This window comes from Chrysochloris asiatica, unplaced genomic scaffold (assembly GCF_000296735.1).
Source record: "Chrysochloris asiatica unplaced genomic scaffold, ChrAsi1.0 scaffold00020, whole genome shotgun sequence".
NCBI classification, from domain to species: Eukaryota; Metazoa; Chordata; class Mammalia; order Afrosoricida; family Chrysochloridae; genus Chrysochloris; species Chrysochloris asiatica.
The window spans coordinates 5,225,880-5,245,726 of NW_006408538.1; the positions used below are offsets into that span (position 1 = coordinate 5,225,880).

General features: G+C 36.8%; 1 protein-coding gene across 2 annotated transcripts in view; it reads right to left on the reverse strand.

Annotated features, from left to right (window-relative positions):
* The window catches only part of JMJD1C (jumonji domain containing 1C), a 247,399-nt gene that overhangs the window by 14,455 nt on the left and 213,097 nt on the right, over positions 1–19,847 (reverse strand). For both annotated transcript variants that reach the window (XM_006835811.1, XM_006835812.1), the window contains 9 exons: positions 19,289–19,378; positions 18,748–18,875; positions 18,342–18,555; positions 17,478–17,692; positions 16,497–16,772; positions 13,330–13,498; positions 7,571–7,661; positions 6,545–6,675; positions 6,244–6,366 (listed from right to left, as the gene is read on the reverse strand). In XM_006835811.1, coding sequence (XP_006835874.1) covers positions 6,244–6,366; positions 6,545–6,675; positions 7,571–7,661; positions 13,330–13,498; positions 16,497–16,772; positions 17,478–17,692; positions 18,342–18,555; positions 18,748–18,875; positions 19,289–19,378 — 1,437 coding nt within the window. The remainder of the gene's footprint in view (positions 1–6,243; positions 6,367–6,544; positions 6,676–7,570; positions 7,662–13,329; positions 13,499–16,496; positions 16,773–17,477; positions 17,693–18,341; positions 18,556–18,747; positions 18,876–19,288; positions 19,379–19,847) is intronic.

Here is a 19,847-nt window from a genome sequence, read left to right on the forward strand (position 1 = left end):
TATGAACTCTAGATTCATGGGAAGAGAGGGACTAAGATCTGACAGCCAGGAAGCAGACTTGCAGAATGTGCCCTTTGGTGGCGTAAATTGTTATATATGCCTGAGTGGTTTTTTTTTTAAAGAGCTAAAGTGAATAGAGAGTAATACTGTTAACTGATGGTACATGGGGGGAATGTAATCATTGTGCATTGTGATGAAATGAGTTGTATGATTTGTTAAATGTAAAACTAACACTCAATTCACAATAAAAATTAAAAAACTAAAAAAAAAAAAAAATTATATATATATATATATATATAATCTGTAGTTTATACCTACAGGAGCTACTGTAGATTGGTTCATTCAACAGCCAATCTAATTCTCAATTGAAACTGAGAAGGCTAGAAAGCTTAAAGAAGGATAATTTAAAATGTTTTCTGAACTAATGTGCTCTGTAAACTTTTACCCACACCACAATATAGTTAAAAAAAATTTTTAGTGCTTTTTTCTACTCATAGTCATCTCTCTCCCTGTCCCAAAGGGACTGTTATGACAATGACTTGCACTTATACAGCATTTCATAACTTTCACTAGGAAGCGGTAAATTAATCAAATGTATGACCAAACACAGGTTAATAATTTTGTATGGCCTGCAAGTGATTTTATAAATTTTGGAAGAAAAAAGGTTCCCCACCCCTGGGGTTGCTCTGAGTAGGAACCAACTCATTGGCACTTAACAATAGTAAGTGGCAGAGCAAAATGTTTTCTGATTCTAGTTCCAGGGTATCTGCTATTTTATTATGGTTAATCCACAAAGAAATAAAAATGGTTCATGCACAAGAAAGTTGTGACTGTGAAGAAACCAGCAGATCATTCTTATAAAGTGCAGACAATCTACACATTCACACAGGGCCTTTTAAAAGTTTGTGGAAAAAAATCATTATCTTTCAAGTCCATTTGCTCAGAGACCCTTATACCAAAGTATAAACATAAACTATTTTACTGTTAAAAATTATGTGTATGTTATCACATGGAGTCACCACACTGTCTCCAAGGGAGTATGGTGACTCCGCATGATAAGCGCTGGACAGCAAACCACAAGGTCCATATTTTGAGCCCAACAGACACTCCATGGGAGAAGCTGAGACTTTATGCTTCTGTCTGTGAAGATTTAAAACCTTGGAAACCTTACACATGGGAATTAGAACTGATTTAATAGCACTTAATAACAAAATTTATCTGTATACATGCACAGTGTTATGTACGTAACATCAAAAAAATGTTGTTGTTATAAATCAGAAACTGACTCGTCTGTCAGTTTGTCATACAGTAGTGGCTTGTCAGTTGCTGTGATTCTGGAAGCTATGCCACTGGGATTTTAAATACCAGCATGGTCACCCATGGTGGACAGGTTTCAGAGGAGCTTCCAAACGAACACAGACTAGGAAGAAGGAGTGACGAACTACTTTCGAGTATTCAGTCACTGAAAACCTTATGAATAGCAGAAAAATGATACTGTATAAATAGATATAAATAAGACAAATTTTGAAAGTATATGCAACAAAAATTTTAACTATGTTTATTTCTGAACATGGAACTAAAGAAAACTATTTTTAAAAAATATGAATTTTTTCTGATTTCACTGTATTTTTTAAAAATGTTCTTTGAACAGAACAAGAAATACATTGCCTGTCACAAAGGATACACCATGTTTCCTAATTAAAACAAAATAAACCAAAACAAAACTTTTACTACTTTTAAAATTCAATTAAAACATTTACTGTTTACTATGTACTAGATATGGTCTTACATGGGAAGTGCACAGATCTCTGTTCAGGTTTCAGATACTCCCTGTGACAAAGTCCAACCACCACTGTAACTCCCTTCCACATCCCAGTACAAGGTCAAACAAGAAAATGAAGGACAATACAAAAAGATTATAAAAAAAACAAAAACTAGCCTTAACTCAAATTATGACCTTCATTATTAGGAAGGTTTCAAATGTTCTTTCTCACAGAAAAAAAAAGTTTGGAGCCTTTAAGTAGCTTTCTGTTTTCAATCACTTTCAAATTACTATTCTATATATTTTTTTTTTTAAAAAAAGGAGAAGTTACCATAAGGAAGGAAAGACTGGCTGAAGTACATACTTTGTAGTAAAGTACTCTAAGATGACTTGTGAATTGTGCTGTGATTCTGGAGGCTGTACCATCAGTATTTTAAACACCAGCAGGGCCAAGTTTCAGTGGAGCTTCCATAAATAAGAGAAATTCAGAAGGAAGAGAGGTGGAACACTTCTGAATGGTTAGCCAATGAAAACCTTACGAATAGAACCTGAACATTGTGAGATACCGTGCCAGAAGATGAGCCCCATCCACGTTGAAAGACACTTACAATACTACTGGGAAGAACTGCCTCCTCAAAGTAGAGACAACCTGATGACGTAGAGGGTGTAAAGTTTTCAGGACAACTCAAAATAAGAAACAGCAGCAAACATCCATTAATAATTTTAACAAAGAATGTATGAATCTAGGAAAATTAGAAGTTGTCAAAAGTGAAATGGAACACATAAAGATTGATATTGTAGAATTAGTGACCGGAAACAGACTGGCACTGGCAATTCTGAATCAGAATACGGGTTTAATATGCCGGAAATGAAAAGCTGAAGAGGAATGGGTATCACATTCATTGTCAAAAAGCATTTCAAGATCTGTCCTGAAGTACTGTTATTCAAATTTTTATACCAACTCCTAAAGTCAGTGATGTTCTCACTGCTTTAGTTTGAAATTGATCAGACATGCAATCAAGATGCATTGGTAATTCTTAGTGATTGGAATGCATAAGATGGAGACAAAGATGAAAATCAGTTAGTTGTAAAATAAGGCCTTGGTGAGAGAAACTATGCTGGAGACAGCATGTTCAAATTTTGTTAAGACCAACAATTGATTCACTGCAAATATCCTTTTTCAACAAAAACACATGGACCTCACCAAAATGAAAAGTTCAATATTGCAAATACCTTTTTGCAGCAACATAAATGGCAACTATGTAACTGGATGTCACCAACTGAACACACAGGAATCAAATTGGCTACCTCTGTGGAGAAACTCAAAATGATCAGCCAAAAGAAAGTGAGGAATCGACTGTGGAACAGACCATCAACGGCTCATATGAAAGTTCAGGCTGAAGCTAAAGAAAATTAAAACAAGTATACAAGAGCCAAAATAGGACCTTCAATATACCACACCTGAAATTAGATTTCAAGAAGAGATGTGATGCATTAGGCATTAATGACTGAAGACTAGACAGTTGTGGGATGACATCAAGAACATCATATCTGAAAAAAGCAAAAGCGTCATTAAAAAGATAGGAAAGAAAGAAAAGAAAAATGATGTCAGAAGAGATTCAAACTTGTTCTTGAACATAGAGAAGCTAAAGTGATTGGAAAGAATGAGTAAGTAAATGCTGAACAGAAAATTTCCATTGTCAGGTTAAGAAAACAAAATATTATGGTGAGATGTGCAAAGACCTAGAGTCATAAAACCGAAAAAGAACACCATGCTTAGTATTTTCCAAGATGAAAGAACTGAAGGAAAAATTCAAGCCTTGGGTTGTAATATTCTATGGACAAAATACTGAATGGTGCAGGAAGCATAAAAAGAAGTCAGCGAACCAAACTCAATTTCAACAAATTGATACAGTGCTGAAGTTCTAACTCGTCTATGCCAAGAAATGTGGAGTGCAGCGAACTAGTCAACCAATCTGAAGAGATAACTGCGGCCATTCCAAAGGCAAATGACCCAATGGAATGTGACAATTAGTGAAGAATACATTTATATTACATGTGAGTAAAATTTTGCTGAAGAAAATTCATCAACGGATGCACCAGTACATCAACAAGGAAAGGCCACGAATCCAAGGCAGATTAAAAAGAGGATGCAGAAGTAAGGAAATCATTGCTAATGCATCAGATGGATGTTGACTGAAAGTAGAGAGTATCAGAAAGATGCTTACTTACTTGTGCTTTGTTGACTGTGCAAAGGCATTCTACTGTATGGATCATAACACATTATGGATGACATTATGAAGAATGAATATTCCAGAACATGTAACTGTGCTCATGAGGAAAGTGTAAACAGACTAAGAGGCAGAGAAGAAAGCATGTGATTTAAGAAGAGGGTCAATTATTTCTTTTTTTTTTACTTTCAATTATTTCTTGATATGTTATCATTGTGGCGCTGCAGGATGAGCTCCGGACTGTGAACTGCAAGGTCATTGGTTCACACCCACCAACTGTTCCTCAGAAATGTGATACAGGGTTCACATTTGATGGCACCTAACAACCACAAAATAACTGTAAAGAACTGCTTTCTTTATAAAATATAAAACCTAAATACAAACCAAACCAACTGTCATCTGGTAGACTAATTCTAATAACTCTAGAACAGACAGAACTGAAGTTAAAAGCTGGTAAGTGGTTTCTAACTCACAGCAAACCCTGTACAGGGTTCCCCAGGAGTGGATGGTGGGTTTGAACCGCTGACCTTGGGGTTGGCAGTCTAGTGTTTATCATATGGTGGGTGTCACACCAGGACAGAGTAGGGTAAATCTTTAAGTGGGCAGATAGTTTCACGGACCAGAAGATGGGTTTGAGCTGCTGACCTTGTGGTCACAAGTCCAATACATAACTCCCTACACCACTAGGGCTCCGCATAGAAAGTGACACATTTCTTAGGTATAGGAAGAGAGCCACATAAATATTTAATGTAAAAAATTTCCTCAAAAGATAAAATAGTATGCTAGGAAAGGGGGGTGGTGGTGTGTGGGAGCAAAGATGAATCATAAAGCTCTAACATTTAAGCTAGCGAAATAACAGTAAGAAGAAAAGCAGGTGTGCTGATTGCACTGCTGAGTACCAGGGAATGATCTGAACAAGCTGGAAAAAAAAAAGGAAATCAGCTCTGCAGAACCATAGATTTAGAAAGGGTAAGTGTTTCTAATTGTCAATTAAGGGGGTGGAAAAGCATAAAAATAAGTTTTTATACTTTGGGGGAATTCAGGTTCTGTATTGTAAGGAGTCCTGGTGTGGCACTGAGGGTTAACACACTGGACTGCAAAGTTGTTTGAACTGCAAGATTAGTGATTAGCGGTTAAAGCTCACCAGTTACTCCTTGGAAACCCTATACAAGATCGCTATGAGGAAAAATGACTCAATGACACTTAAAAACAACAACTGTAATAATGGCCAAATTACACAAAAGTAGACGATTTTATAATCAGTCTCCATGTCCCCAGCAGCTAGCTACTAAGTTGTAGACACATTCTAAGTCCTGGACTCCAGATATAAAATTAGTGAGTGCTCTAGTGATAGTGGAACTTATGTAGAACATTTCACAGAAAGAACATATAAAAAGTAGAGAAAGATTAGAATAAAATCTATAACCATGAAGAAAGAGCAACATCACAGGGAAGTGGTGAAAGAGGCTAAAGAAAGGCGTGGTGCCGTTCCTAAGGTGTAACCAGTTAAGTGGTGTAACCAGAACCAAGACTAGTATTTGTAGTAGCGACCTGCAGCGCCATTTATTACAGAAGGGGCATATAATAAAAAAAAAAAAATGAGAAAGAAACCAATTGTGAGAGTTGGCGAGAGCCATAGCAGTAGTACTTTCAGGACGTTCAGTTGTGGAAAGGAAGACAAGATTTAAAGGATTCATTTTGGAGAAAAAGTCTTCTATGGTCTGCTCTTATTCTGAAGACAAAAATGCAGTGTAGAGAGAAAGACTGCCTTTACTTCTATGCCTTTACAGAGAAAGGAGTCACTGAAAGAAGGACAAAGATTTCAGAGGAGGGGGGCGGAAATCAATCATGAAATCTAAAACTTAGGTAGCAGATGGAAAGGTTATTTATTAGGAAATAACCCTTCTACCTCTGGTACTGGAGGAAAACAAAGAAAAAACCCGCTTTAAACACAAACCATATCTTATTATTACGGGCCCAGTTTCTACTCTTTGATAAAGGTTTATTGTCCTAAAATATTTAATGATTATAATAAAGGAACAAGATTCCTTTCTAAAAATTAAAATTTCTTTCATATAAAAGAGACAAGAAAATTAATACATCTTCAAATAATAATGAATAGAATATCCTCAACATCTTTTTGGAATCTGTGCTATTATATCAGGTGCAGATACTCTAGAGGTCTGACTGCTGTGTACTTGGGTTATTCAACTGTTATTACTAAGTCACTTTTCTTTCAAATCTCTTTACCTGCTTTTGAGAGAGCTCCATTTCCTTTTGCTATGCCAACATACACTAGAATATTTACAACATCAGAAACTTCAATATGCAGATTTGTTGTTCCTATATCGTGATCTTTTGCAGCAGCTACACCTGTGGATAAAATAAAATTTAAATGGCTGTTGATTCCTAAATAATCTACTTAATACAAGACTTCAAAGTATTATTAAAAGAACACATTCCATAGAAAACAAAAATTTTTCTTTGTATAGAATTTCTGTTGAAATCCACTGTGAATTTCATGTTTAAAAAATTGTGAATATATACCTACCATATGCACTGCACAACCTGGGTCCTAGATCAGGATGTACAAAAAATCCTGGCAAATGAGAGGCTAAATTGTATTTTCCTTCTGGATTACAATATTCTGGCAATGGTAGGCTCTTCAAAAGATCTTCATATCTAAAGGAAAAGAATACTGCATCAATCTGAGTAAAGATTTAAATTCTTGAAATGATTTCAATCTATAATAATTACAGAATTCCAGTAGATACTTTCCAACTTTAGAACCCTTTACCAGGTGAAACTTTCCTTGACTTAATTCAAAGTTTCAACGACTCCATTATACCAGGGGAAGCATAGGAGAAAGGACCCTTTCATTGCAATTGTTTTCCTGACCATAACAAAAAGCACCAAAAGGAAAGTTTAAAACGGAGAGCTAATATACTACTGTTCCACCACTTGTCATGTTTGGTTAAGTGGAGGCTCGGAGAATAAGAGGGACACCCCCAACAAGATGGATTCCAACACTGGCAACAGCAATGGGCTCATGCATAGCAAGGATTGAGGTTGGCGCAGGACGGGGCAGTGTTTCCTTCTGTTGTGCATAGAGTTGCTATGAGTAGGTGTCAACTCGATGGAACCCAACAACAGCAACAACATGTCATTTGACATGCCTTTCCCTCCATTTACTGTTCTATCATAAAGATTTCTCCTTGATGAGGTTCGAGATTTAGTTTTATCTATAATTTATTTTTAATCAAGGAAGTGAACTTCTAAGGGCTACATGTGTAGTTACTTGTTCTATCTTTCAGTAGCATAGTAGGTTATGAGTCGGGTTGCTAACTCCAAGATCAGTACAATAGTTCAAATCTACCAGCCACTCCTCTGGATGAAGGTAAGGATTTCTGCCTGAAAAGATTTACAGCCTGAAAAAACCCTATGCAGGGTCACTATGAGTCAAAACCAATTTGATGGCATACAACCACCACTATTACTACCATCCTCTTTGTGGATAATCTCAGCTCAACCTTAACAAACCAAGAGAAAAGTAAAAAGGTTTTGACAAATACTACACCTTGCTGGCATCATAGTCTTGAAGTCTTCTCCTGAAGGGCAGTCTTTCAATTTTAAAACAACTGTTTCTCCACTTTGGGTTTTTTGCCGTTCTACAAAGAATGTAGTTAATTAATAAGAAAGCAACTGTTGCTTTTTATTTCTACTAATGTTTAGGAAGGAAAAATTTAATATTATATAACAGTAGGTGCTTTAATGACAAACCTTATGTCCTTATATATAGCAATTTAATATTTTAAATACATTTTATCTTTGCAGAATAATCTCTACAACTGTTAACAAGACAACATTTTCACTTCTGATTTAAAAAACAAAACAAAAAGTTATTATGAATTGAAGTAACAGATCACTTTTTCACTCAATAAACCATATACTTTGCTTCATTACAATAATTGCTACTCCCTCTATGTACCGTTAGTGGTATTTACCTCTATTCACTTAACTATTGCATTCTTCCATGTTGTCTCCAGCCACCTTCATCTTTCCTCTGCTAACCTCCCGCCTTCTATATTGTTTACCCTGTCACATAGTAAGTGTCTACCCTCTAGTCTACTCTCTCCCCTGTAACCATCATAGATCATTTACTTATTTTTTAACATTTTATTGTGAATTGAGTGAAGGTTTAGGGAGCAGATCATCAGTTTTACAGTCAACAAACCATATACTTTGCACTTCACTATATATAGATTGCAGTCCTCTCCCTGTGCCAACAGTTAACAGTATTTGCCACTATTCACTTTATTGCACTCCTCCTTGGTTTTCTGGCTAACTTCATCTTTCATCTGCTAACCTCCCTCTTGTAACATTACCCGCCTTGTCACCCATGTTAACTTGTGTCAACCCTCTGTTGTTGGTAAATGCCTTTGAGTTGGTTCCAACTAATAGCGACACTGTATAGGGTTTCCAAGGAGCAGCTGGTGGGTTTGAACTGCTGGTCTTGTAGTTTGAAGTCTAGTGCTGATCCTATAGTGCCACAGCAGGAACAATTTTCCCTCAACCCCCCCTCCACTCCATAACCATTATAGACTGTTTCTTTTAGCATTGGTCTCATAAAACAGTCCTCCCTCCAGGTTAAACCATGTTGTGAGATGTTTCACAGATTCATCATTATTCTTCACCATTTTGTAACATTCCCTTGTGTGTATGTACCAACGTTTGTTTAAACATTCTTCTGTTTCTGGGCATTTAGGCTGTCTGCTTGTTTCCAACAATGTCTCGTACAGACAGCATATTGAAGTATCCTGCTCTGTTTCTTGACTGGTTACATTTTTTAAATAAATTCATTTACATACAATGTAACTATAAATAAGTATGACTTGATAGTTACCATTTTTCTGTGTGCATTTTTGCAATGCTTCTGGATTCTTTGATCCAAATAATTTTCTACACTGAGCTCATTTTTGTAGGTTTTCTTTTCATTTCTGGTATGTCAATGTTTACTAAATGTTTCAGATTTTTCTTTTTGTTAAATTTTGATAAGCAGGTATATTATTTTTCTTTGAGATTACCCCATAATTTATTTCCCCATGCTTAAGATAGTCTATTTTATTTGAAATCTACTCGACTAACTTGCCATTTGGAAGTACTGTATATACACTATTCCCTCTTTTTGCTTTGTAGTTGATTTCATTATACACTGATATCTCTGTTTCCGTATTTTCAGGCATGTACATTTGTTTTACTTAAAATTCATCGATATCTAGATTGAGTTCTGGGTGGTGTTGTCATGAATGGTAATCTCAGGTTGTTGTCTCTTCTTGATGGTTTTTGGCCCAATGAACACACCACTTAACATGTTTTGCAAAAATGGTCTGGTCACATTACAAATTCCTTGAATTTTTGATTTATCAGGAAGTATCCTAATTTCGCCACTGTATTTGAGGGACAACTTTCCTGGGTGTATGATTTTAGTTGACAATCTTTTTCGTTCAGTTTTGTATATGACATTACATTGTCTTCTTGCCTGCATGACTTCTGCTGAGAAATCAGACCTTAGTCTTACTCTCTTTTGTAGGTAACTTTCCTTTGTTCCCAAGATGCTCTGAGGATTCAATCCTCGTCTTTTGTTTAGTAAAGTTTGATTATGGTCTGTCTTGGTATTTTTGTTTGGGATCTATCCTGTTTGGGGTTTGTTGAGCTTCTTGTATGCTTATCTTTTTATCTTTCATATCAGAGAAGCTTCCTTCCAACAACTATTATACAATTTTCTCTGTGCTCTGCTTTTTCCTGTTTTAGAATTCCAATCAACCATAAGTTGTTTCTCTTCATGGTGGACCACATAACTCTTATATTTTCATCAGATTTTTAAGTTCTCTTATTTCTGATTGTTCTTCTCTCCATATCATTGTCTCTGCCGTCAATGTTTTTCTGGGTAGGGTCCAGCACTCTGCTCTTCTCCCTTGATGGTCCCAGGGACATCCGCTCCTGGACTGCAAAGTCAATCACTCCCCTCCTTTTGCTGCAAAATGTCTACCTTTACACATTTCCAATCCTTACAGTCAGTCCTGAAAATAATTATTCACTATTATACCACAAGAGACCTACCCCATCGCCTTTCATCAGCCCGGCCCAGACAGATTGGATACTACTCAGTGGAGATTCTACCTTCCTCCGTGCCCTCTGGATCTAGGCTCCCTCTTGAAAGCTTGTAAACCATTTACTTATTGCCTTTGTAGCCCCTCCATTTTGGGTAGCCAATGTCCAAGTTGCCCATCCTTGAATACTCTGTATATGGAGTGGGTGGGAATGATCCTTGCTGTAAAGATTTATTTCCTCTTTTGAGCTACTGCATCCATAGGTGTGGGTCAAGTACATCAAATTGTATCAGATTATTCTTTTTTCCCTCTTCTTTCTTCTTCTAGGTGAGCTCTGGTCATCTAGTCATTGAAGCCAGGTCAAGGGTGAGTGTTATTATGAATATGCCCTCTCTTCTTACCAGCTGGATGCTTCACTCTCCACTCTAGTCCTCTGTAGCTATGTCACTGACTCTGGGCCCAAGAGTCCCCAGGTCTTGCCATACTGCTGGCCAACCAGGTCTCCATCAGGGTTCACAGGAGTCTATTGAATATGGTAGGGCTTAGTTCGCAGTTTCATTGCTGTTTTTCCCTCACTTCCCCTTATCGGTGACCAATGTGGTCACCAATCAGAGCAGTATGTCTGTTTGTGTATTTCCCATGAGTTTTAGTGTTGGAAGTGGGTTTGCCCTGAGGGGACCTGACCACTTGGCTTGATGTCTCCTGAGCAAGCAACTTGCTTGTTCTTCTAGTAATCAGTCGGACTGCAGTTATTGTTTTGTATTTTTCCTGTCAATTTTTCTTTCAGGAAGTATCTTCTGCTCTTATAGCTGTTGCAGGCTGGTCAGCTTATCCTTTCAAGTGGAAATCCCCATGTCTCAAGATTCTGGGTGAGGTTCAGAATTCCACCTATGGTCTTATGTAATGCAGAGGCTCCGCAGGAAACCTCCTTCACTGGGCACATTGTAGCCCCATTTTAGGTATTTCAATCAGTTATGGGCAGAAGACGCACTTATAAGCTTTCTATGGTGGTATTTCTCGCTATTCTTTTCTCTCACCCTCAAGTGTCTTTTAAAATGGTATGCCAGGGAAACCAAGATTCAAAAGACAGCCAAGCATCTTAACATTATTTCCCCCTTTTGCCAATTCCAACCATGCCTCAATCCCTGTATCCCAGGACCCTGTTGTTTCAAGGCTGTGCATACATCATTATTTACCTCTGTCCCAATTAGCCCATGCTAACCTGCATAACTGTTTTCCCATCTACTGTGTTCTTCCATTCCCTTCCCCTTATTGTGTATCGTCTCCCTCCCTAGCACCCAAACTATCCTGTGTCTATTCTCTACTCTGTGCTCCACCTTCCCCTCCCCTCACCCCACCCCACATCCCGGTAACCAGTAAAGAAACCTCCCTCGCTTTAGTATGGGTTCTTTTTCTTAGTCTTTTACAGTAGTGGTTCTATGCAGCATTTCTCCTTTTGTGATTGACTAATTTCACTAATGTCCTCAAGGTTCATCCATGTTATGTGGTGGCTTGCAGCTTCCTTGATATTCTTCAATGAGTGGCAATGAACAGATAACAAAACAAAAAAAGAAAATCAGAACAAAGCAAAGCAGCAAAGTGTATTGTCCACCTTTGCTCCAAGGTTCTCCAGCATTATTCCTTGGTGGGGCCGTTCCCCTCTTGGTCTTGCTGTTTGATCTCATCCAAATTGTCCGCTCTGGGCCACTAAGCCCGGCAGATTCAAAAGTATGTGATTTCTTACTTCTGCTACAAGTTCACTAGCTTATAAGCCTTCAAATTTTAAAAATATTTCTACCTATGTGGTTCAGACTTTTGGAGCTCTGCCTTGAACCTGCTTCGCCTGGTATTCTCCGGTATTGCTAATGGTGAACATCATTGCACTTCTACCCTAGCCGTCATCCTATAGTGTCCATTTCTGAGATCTTCTGGAGTCTAACTACAGGCTTTGTATTGCTTCAAAATTTGCATTTATTTTGACTGTCCTTATATTGTTTCCTTGAATTCTTCTGAAGTTTTGATTGTGTTCTCCTTGCTTCCTTTGATCTTTCTATTGATCCTTAAAGGCACCTAATTATCATTCTTCTAAATTTGTTTTTACTTAGTTCTACTACCTTTTCTTCCTTAGGAACCTCTTTTGGCTTTGCCCCTTGGTCATTTGTTTGAGCCATTCTCTCTTGTTTCTTTTGGCAGCAAAAGTGTCTCTGGGGCATTGTTGGTTTATCCTATTTGCAAAAACAAACAGTGTAGTTGTTGAACCAAGAGAGGTGAAATTTCTGGGGGGCTTCTGCAATTCAGAGTTCATGAAGTGGATATGGAAAGGATGTGACACCACAGTTCCGGGCCCTCAATCCAGAAGTCATTTGAAGGGGCCATTGATGAAGCAGGTTTCAGTGCTAGTAGGACCACAGGGAAGCTTAGTACAGGAAGACTAGTTAAGCGTTGGTCTGCTGGTTTTGTGGGTTTTGTACATGGGAGTTAAGCCCACTTCAATCCAGGCAGCAAAGTAGCACAGCAAAGTGGTGCACCTGTCATGGCTCCCAACCATGAGGCTCGGACCTCCTGGAGAGCAGTGCAGGGTATCTGTTGTGGGAAGACAAGGGTGGGAGCTTGCCACACCAAGGGAGCACGGAGAAAATAAAGAAATTGCACATCTTCTGTTGCCTGTGTGAATCTGCTCTGCCAGGCTTCCCTCCACTGCCAAGCTGCTCTCATGACAGTCAAGCCTTTTCTGGTCAGCTTTTCACCAGTCATTCTCCCCCTCACGTCAATTCTGCTTGGCCTCTCCTCCCAGCAGGAACTCCATTTACCTTTCTACCCTTTCTTTTGAAGTCTAGGTGACAAACTTTTCATCTGTGTCTGTTTGATTTTGCCTCTTGATTCTTTGTAGTAGACGGTACATGTAACTGTGTCTGCCTGGCCCACCATCGGGCTGGAAGTCCTTCAATTTTAATTTTTCAAAGAGTTTTATACATAAGTTTATTCTCACAAGCTATGGGGTTACCAAAATTATTCAGCATAAAAAAAGAAACAGTGTAAATTACTTGTTTATGGTTAAAGGAAATCAGGACTAGAGCAAAGAATGATCCCAGTTACTATTACTTCTTACTAGACAAATACAGAAATGAAAAAATGAGAAGAAATCTGTTAAATCTTATATTTGAAATTTATTAACTTTTGAGGGGTACACTTAAGAAAACAGTAAATGAAAAATAAATACACTTACTTGAAACTTCTTCAAAACCATCCCAGAATTCTTTAACATTGACATTTGAAATAATGCTATCTTTGCAGTTCAGGAGATCCACTTGATGGTCTCCAAAATCAAGACTAATCGACTCCGCCTTCCACAAGCTGATGTTCATTTTCTTGTGCAAACCAGAAACCAAAGCAGGCTTAGAAACAAATAAAGAAAGAAAGAACAATTTAATATTTAATTGAACACTTACTATTAAAAATTTAATACTTCAAACTTTATTTTACATACATAAATAAAATAGACAACACATTAAGTTTCAGGCCTGAGGACTGATGTAGTCTTCGATATTAAAAGTGAGTTTGAATCATTTTAGTCCAGTGTTACTAATATTTCTTGGCCATTGGTTGTTTTGGCCACAAGCATTAAAACTACTAACTGATTTCTGGTAAGGAATGTCTCATTTGAAATTCAACTTCCCTCAAATCTCTAATCAATAATTAGTAAGTGAAGACTATAGCTTCTGAAACTCCAATTATAATGTGAAATTGCCTGTAAGGTAATCTGATGTAGTAGTATTCTGGTTCTTTTATTTTTTAAAAAAATTCTTTACTCTAAACACAAAGGCTGGAATAGAGAAGTGAAAACTGTGACTTAAAAAAAAAAAGTCTTTTGCAAACGATGATACTTGTTAGATACTATTTAAACTTTGTAGTAAAATTAAAATTTGGGACCCATAACAGTAGAATAGGAGTCCCGGTGTTAGGCTGTGGGCTAATGCGTCAGACTGCAAAGTCGTTTGAACTGTAAGGTCAGTGGTTCAAGCTCATCAGCTGTTCCTTGGAAACCCTATACAGGATTGCTATGGGTCTGTAGCAACTTAATGTTACTTAACAACAACAACAGACAACAGGTCTGGTTAATTACTTGTTTAAAACATTCCAAGGACTAATATAATTGTTAGTATTAAAACAGATCTAGTATTAAAACTGGAGTCCTAGTGTGGCGCTGTGGGTTAATGTGCCAGACTGTAAATCCGTTTGAACCGCAAGGAAGGTTGGTCGCTATGGGTTGGAACCGACTTGATGGCACTCAACAACAGTATTAAAACAGGTCCAGCTATTAGAGAAATAATTATTGTTGGCAATTCACAAATTACAAATCACATATAAATTCCTATAGTCTCTGTGGGTTAATGTGCTGGACTGCAAAGTCACTGTGAACTGCAAGGTTGGCGGTTCAAGCTCACCAGCTGCTCCTCTGACACCCTATACAGAGTTGCTATGGGTCAGAATCAACTCAACGGCATTTAACAACAATTATGCCTGTCTAGTAATCTGACTATACATAGCCCACAACATCTTTTCTTATGATAATAACTTGAGATAACAAAACTTAAACTGAAAGCAAAATTTTTAGGCTACCATCACCATCTTACTGAAATACTTAAAAGATTTCTTTAAGTTGTTGCTGTTGTGAAGTACCATCAAGTTGGTTCTGACTCATAGCGACCCTGTACAGGGTTTCCAAGGAGCAGCTGGTGAGACTGAATCACTGACCTTGCGGTTCAAACAAACTCTACAATCCAGCGCATTAACGCACAACAGTCTCCCAATTATTATTCCCTTCTAATTTAACGTCCAATCAACTCTGCTGTCAATTATATTAAAAAGCCAATCAGATTAGTTAGATTCCTCAATTAAACCTAAGACCTACAAGATAAAGTTCAAACTCTTTAGCATAGTTGGACTCTTCATAATCTTATTCTGACTACCTCCTTTCCTTAGTACTCTCCCGCCAATGCAAATATTACAGTTCCTCCAATCCTGGTGTGGCATTGCATGATGAACTGGTCTGCTTATCACAATGTAGGCAGTTCTAACATGCCAGGTACTTCTCGGAAACCCTATATAGGGTAATTACGAATCAGAACCAACTTGAAGGCAATTAACAACAACAACAAACACCTGATGCACTTGAATATCTCCAGCTTAGCTCCTTAGCAAAATTTCATGTAAGGTATCAATTCACAATAGGTAATTTGAAACAGTACACGCATTCCCAGAGTTTCTTTCTGTTCGCGGCAGCAACTTGACCAAAGGACTTTAGACGCTGAATAGTTATGAAAATATTTATGTGTTACAACTCAAGTCCACACAAAACTAAATGTTCTAAAAATTGTAGACCAAAGATGACCTCTGGGTTTCAAGAAAATTTATGAAGCCTCATCAAAAAGGTACATGCAAAGAGTTTTGTGTATATGCACTACACAGGTTAAGTATTTATTCTAGGGAGAGAGGGATTAAACTTTCTTCAGACGTTCAAATAAACTAGTGACCAAATAGAGCCCTGGTGTGGCACTGTAGGATAAGCAATGGACTGATAACCTCATGGTCAGCAATTCTAACCCATCAGTTACTCCTTGGAAGATCTATACAGGGTCACTATGAGTCAGAACTAACTTGTGGTCAAAACAACAAGCTGCCAAGAAATATTAGTAACACTGGACTAAAATGATTTGAAATAACTTTTAATATCAAGCCTACCACGAAGACTACATCTCATTTGATGCTAAGTAAGTGTTCAAAGACATAATAAAATTAAAGCTATGCTTTCCAGAAAATAAGACATATAATAAACATACTAAATTATGCAAATTCTTAAAGTTGTTCACCTTTGCATTAATATGGCAAATTGATAAACATATAACTGAAACGTATATACACATTAAAACCTCTGTCAAACAGAAAATAAATTAGAGCAGAATTCAATAATGGAGGAGTTTGTTACTCAAGATTTTATGACTGGACTTGCAATGAATGTTCTATAAACCAGCAAAAGCACAAATGTGTAAAAGAAAAATGTTTCTAGTATTAACGTTTTAGTAGAAGACATGAAGCTACTAATACGATACACATTTCAGAGAAGGACTTCTTTAAATATCTTCTCACTGATAAATATATAATAACATCAACTAATCACAACTTCTCTGTTAATTCATGGAACTCTGGTTAAGAAATAAGAATTCAGAAGCAAACATTTTGGTGACCTAACCTTGTTGACATTTCTGATGTCTTTCCCCCCGAATATGCTAAAGTATTATTTCTTTATTCTGGTTTTAATCCCACAGTAGGAATAATTTTGCATATTCATCCAGTTTCATTCCCATTAAAACTGTAAACAAGCAGTTTACTCACCTGTCCTTGTTTCCAGCATTCTTTGAAAAGCTTCCAATTATTACTATTCTTATAATCCTTAAGCCATAGTATTTGCTTCTCACAGATCCAAGAATGTGGTATTTCACTATACAATTTGTTTTCATTCATGGCAGATTTTTTGCTTTCTTTATACTCTTCTTTAAGCTCTGATTTTACATTTATCTTGGAGGCTTTATTTGGTGGAATTTTGTTTTCAACAACTGAAGCAATTATGTCATCAAGAATGTTTGGCATACTCCTTCCACTTTTGCTACTCTATAAGGAAAAAGAATTGTCTAAAATAATGTACAGTTTTCTACAAGACTTACTATTATTTTTTATAGATGTTAAATTTTATTTACTACCCAAACTGCAAACAACCAATGACACAACATTCCTGTGTCTAAGCATATACAATTATATTAACAGAAATGGATTCCCAGAGACTACATGGTTTCTGATGTATGAATACCATGAGTTTGGTGTTTGCTCTCCAGGGGAAAGGCGGACCTGCAGAACACAGGGGTGAGGACTTCGTATCTTTCCAACTTAGGCCTATGAAAGAGAGGCTGGATGGGGAACTGCCCGTGTTTTAAATGCTTTTAAATTTGTATTTATCTACGTAATTCTTGAAATTCTTTTTGTTTTCTTCCAACAAAAATTTGATTTCTAAATATCTTAAGAAACATAAAACATTCATTTCTGAATGTATTTTTTTTCCTTTAGATTTATGGTTTTCAAATTATGAAGGGCAATATCTTACTGCTTTCCAGAAACCCCTTTTTACACCAATCTTGTTTTACTTGGAAAATGTGATTTTAAAAGCTCCTATTTTTAAGTTAAGAGAAGTTATAATACAACTGTGAACATGCCTACTAATCTGGTACATTTAATTTCATGTGCAGCTAGCTATTTATTATTTCACAGCCAACAGTCATGCAACCAATTTAAGGCCTGTATTAAATAAAGCCTCACACTTACTGGGGCTCCCATTGAATACACTGGTGCAAAGGCAATGCCAGCATCTGTAGAGCCCACTCGTAGCTTGCCAGCTGTTGTGGTCAACAAATCCCGTAGTGTTGAGCCTTGTTCATTATTCTGGGACACATGAGGTGATGTTCTGCAGTTCGGAGAATCAGGGTTGTCCTGCTCTTGTTCTTCTTTAGTCTCCTTTTCACGAGTACACTCTTTGTTTTCTGAAATAAAACATTCCACACCGTTTTAACTATGATGCTAAACTTTGCAAGCAAAACCGGTACCCTGCATTTTATGTTGGTAAGTCCCATGGAGTCAGTTCTGCATCATAATGGTCCTGAGACAGGGTTTCTGAGGTTTCAGTCTTTACCAGAGCAGAAAGCCTCGGATGAGGAACAGCTGGTAGTTTCGAACTGCTGTCCTTCAGGTTAGCAGTCTGATTCGTAATCATTATGCTACCAGAGCTCCTTACCCTTATAGTGGGAGGTAAAAAACCGTAGCACTAATGATTTATTCACCTGAACACACAGCAAAGGATGCAATTAGATCCTTCGAAACGGAGTCAAACAGTTTGAATACGAAAAGGCATTCCTAAACATCTTAGACATGTAGCTGAGTTTGTACCTGTCACAAATGAAAAACGCTACAGCTAAGACAGGCAGACAGCATATTTAAGTTACATATATATTGCCATGGTGGCTTTAATGAATGCTCATCCACCATGATTCAGTAACTAATTGTGATGCAATCACAGGTAGGCACAGAGTACCTATTGGGAGAAGACAAATGTTTTGAACCTAAACCACGAGGCATCAAGGAAAAAGTCAATTGTTTTAAGTTACCAGTACACAGAATATGAATTACATTTACCTTTTTTTTCCTCTCTGGCTTTTTGCTCTGCAAGATCTGCTAACCAGTGCAGCGGTGACTGAGATTCTGGAGGAGTTAACTTGCTGTCTGTGCTCAGGTCACTTCCAGGGCTGCTGCTGCCATTAGTCTCAGACTTCTGAGGGGAACATTGCAGCTGAGACTCAGGCATGCACAGAGAAATTTTATTACTGTGATTAAGAACATTCTGCAAAACCTACAATGATTAGAACAAGTTAATTTTTTTCAATATTAGCTCTTATATTTTCCAGTTAAAAGAAATCATCACAAATTCTTATGCAGTAACACTTCAATATAATTCATAAAACACAAGTCTTACATTTCAAATATCAAAGTCTGTTAATTTAACCATACCTTTTATTTGATTAAGGTTTATTTTTTAACTCACCTGAGTCACACCATTCATTGTAGGGAAATTTCCAACTTGTATATTCTGCTTATTAGTACAATGACAATGGGATTTGATACCAAATTTTTCTCTAAGAATGTGCATTGCATCTAAAAGATCTGTCAAAACTACAAAGTAAAATGGCAGTTAATTAAAAAAAAATTACTAATTTTTAAGATTATAAAAATTTTGTCTCTGTTGTATAATAAGAAATAATGGAGGTTTTCTTGTGCCATTTCATTTTTTTCAAATCTTAAACATATTACTTATATCAGGTTTTATTATTTAACCAAATTCATATACTCTATGAGCCTGTTCTCTCTCAATTCTATTATTAAAACTTAAGTGCACTCAACAAACTTAGAACATTTTATTATAAATCCACTAAGGATTTATATTATATTGCATTCTAATTATCCCCTTACACAATGATTCCCTCATAGTTTTCTTCACTTCTGCCTTGGTTTATCTTCTAAGCTTTATGACAGATAACTTAGCCTGGTACAACCAAAAAATCTAAATAATATATGCTTATACTTACCAGAGCCAGGTATAATCTGGGTCGGCATTAAATGTTTGTGATCGTGAGTCTGTCCCTTCACACACTTCATCCAAGCATACAGCTCTTTATCTGTAAGATTAACATAGCTATTTTTATATCAGCCATGGTTTTATCATTACAAAATTGACAGTTTGCTTATCAACAGCCTAATAATTATATTAAATGTCAGTGGTAGTTTCCAAATATTTGGTAATTAACAAAATAAAGTGAGAAACTACAGTAAATTTTACATAAACAATGATTCAAACTAGATAGAACGATACTTTTAGAAAATAACCACTTTTATTTTACCATTCTCAAAGTAATCTATGTATAAATAGAGGGAAACGTTGCCTGTACATTTTCGTGATTATTGGTTTGAGTCGTGGACTTTGGTACGTTTAATTCATCTTGATGTGGGTTTCTTTCATTTTCAAAGATCTTCTAACTTTACCAAATAGGATGTCCTGGAGTCTTACCATTCTCATTTCTATGGAGCACTGTGGAAGTATTTCCTTTAAGAATGATTACTGTTAAGTGCTCATCTGTACCTTCACAT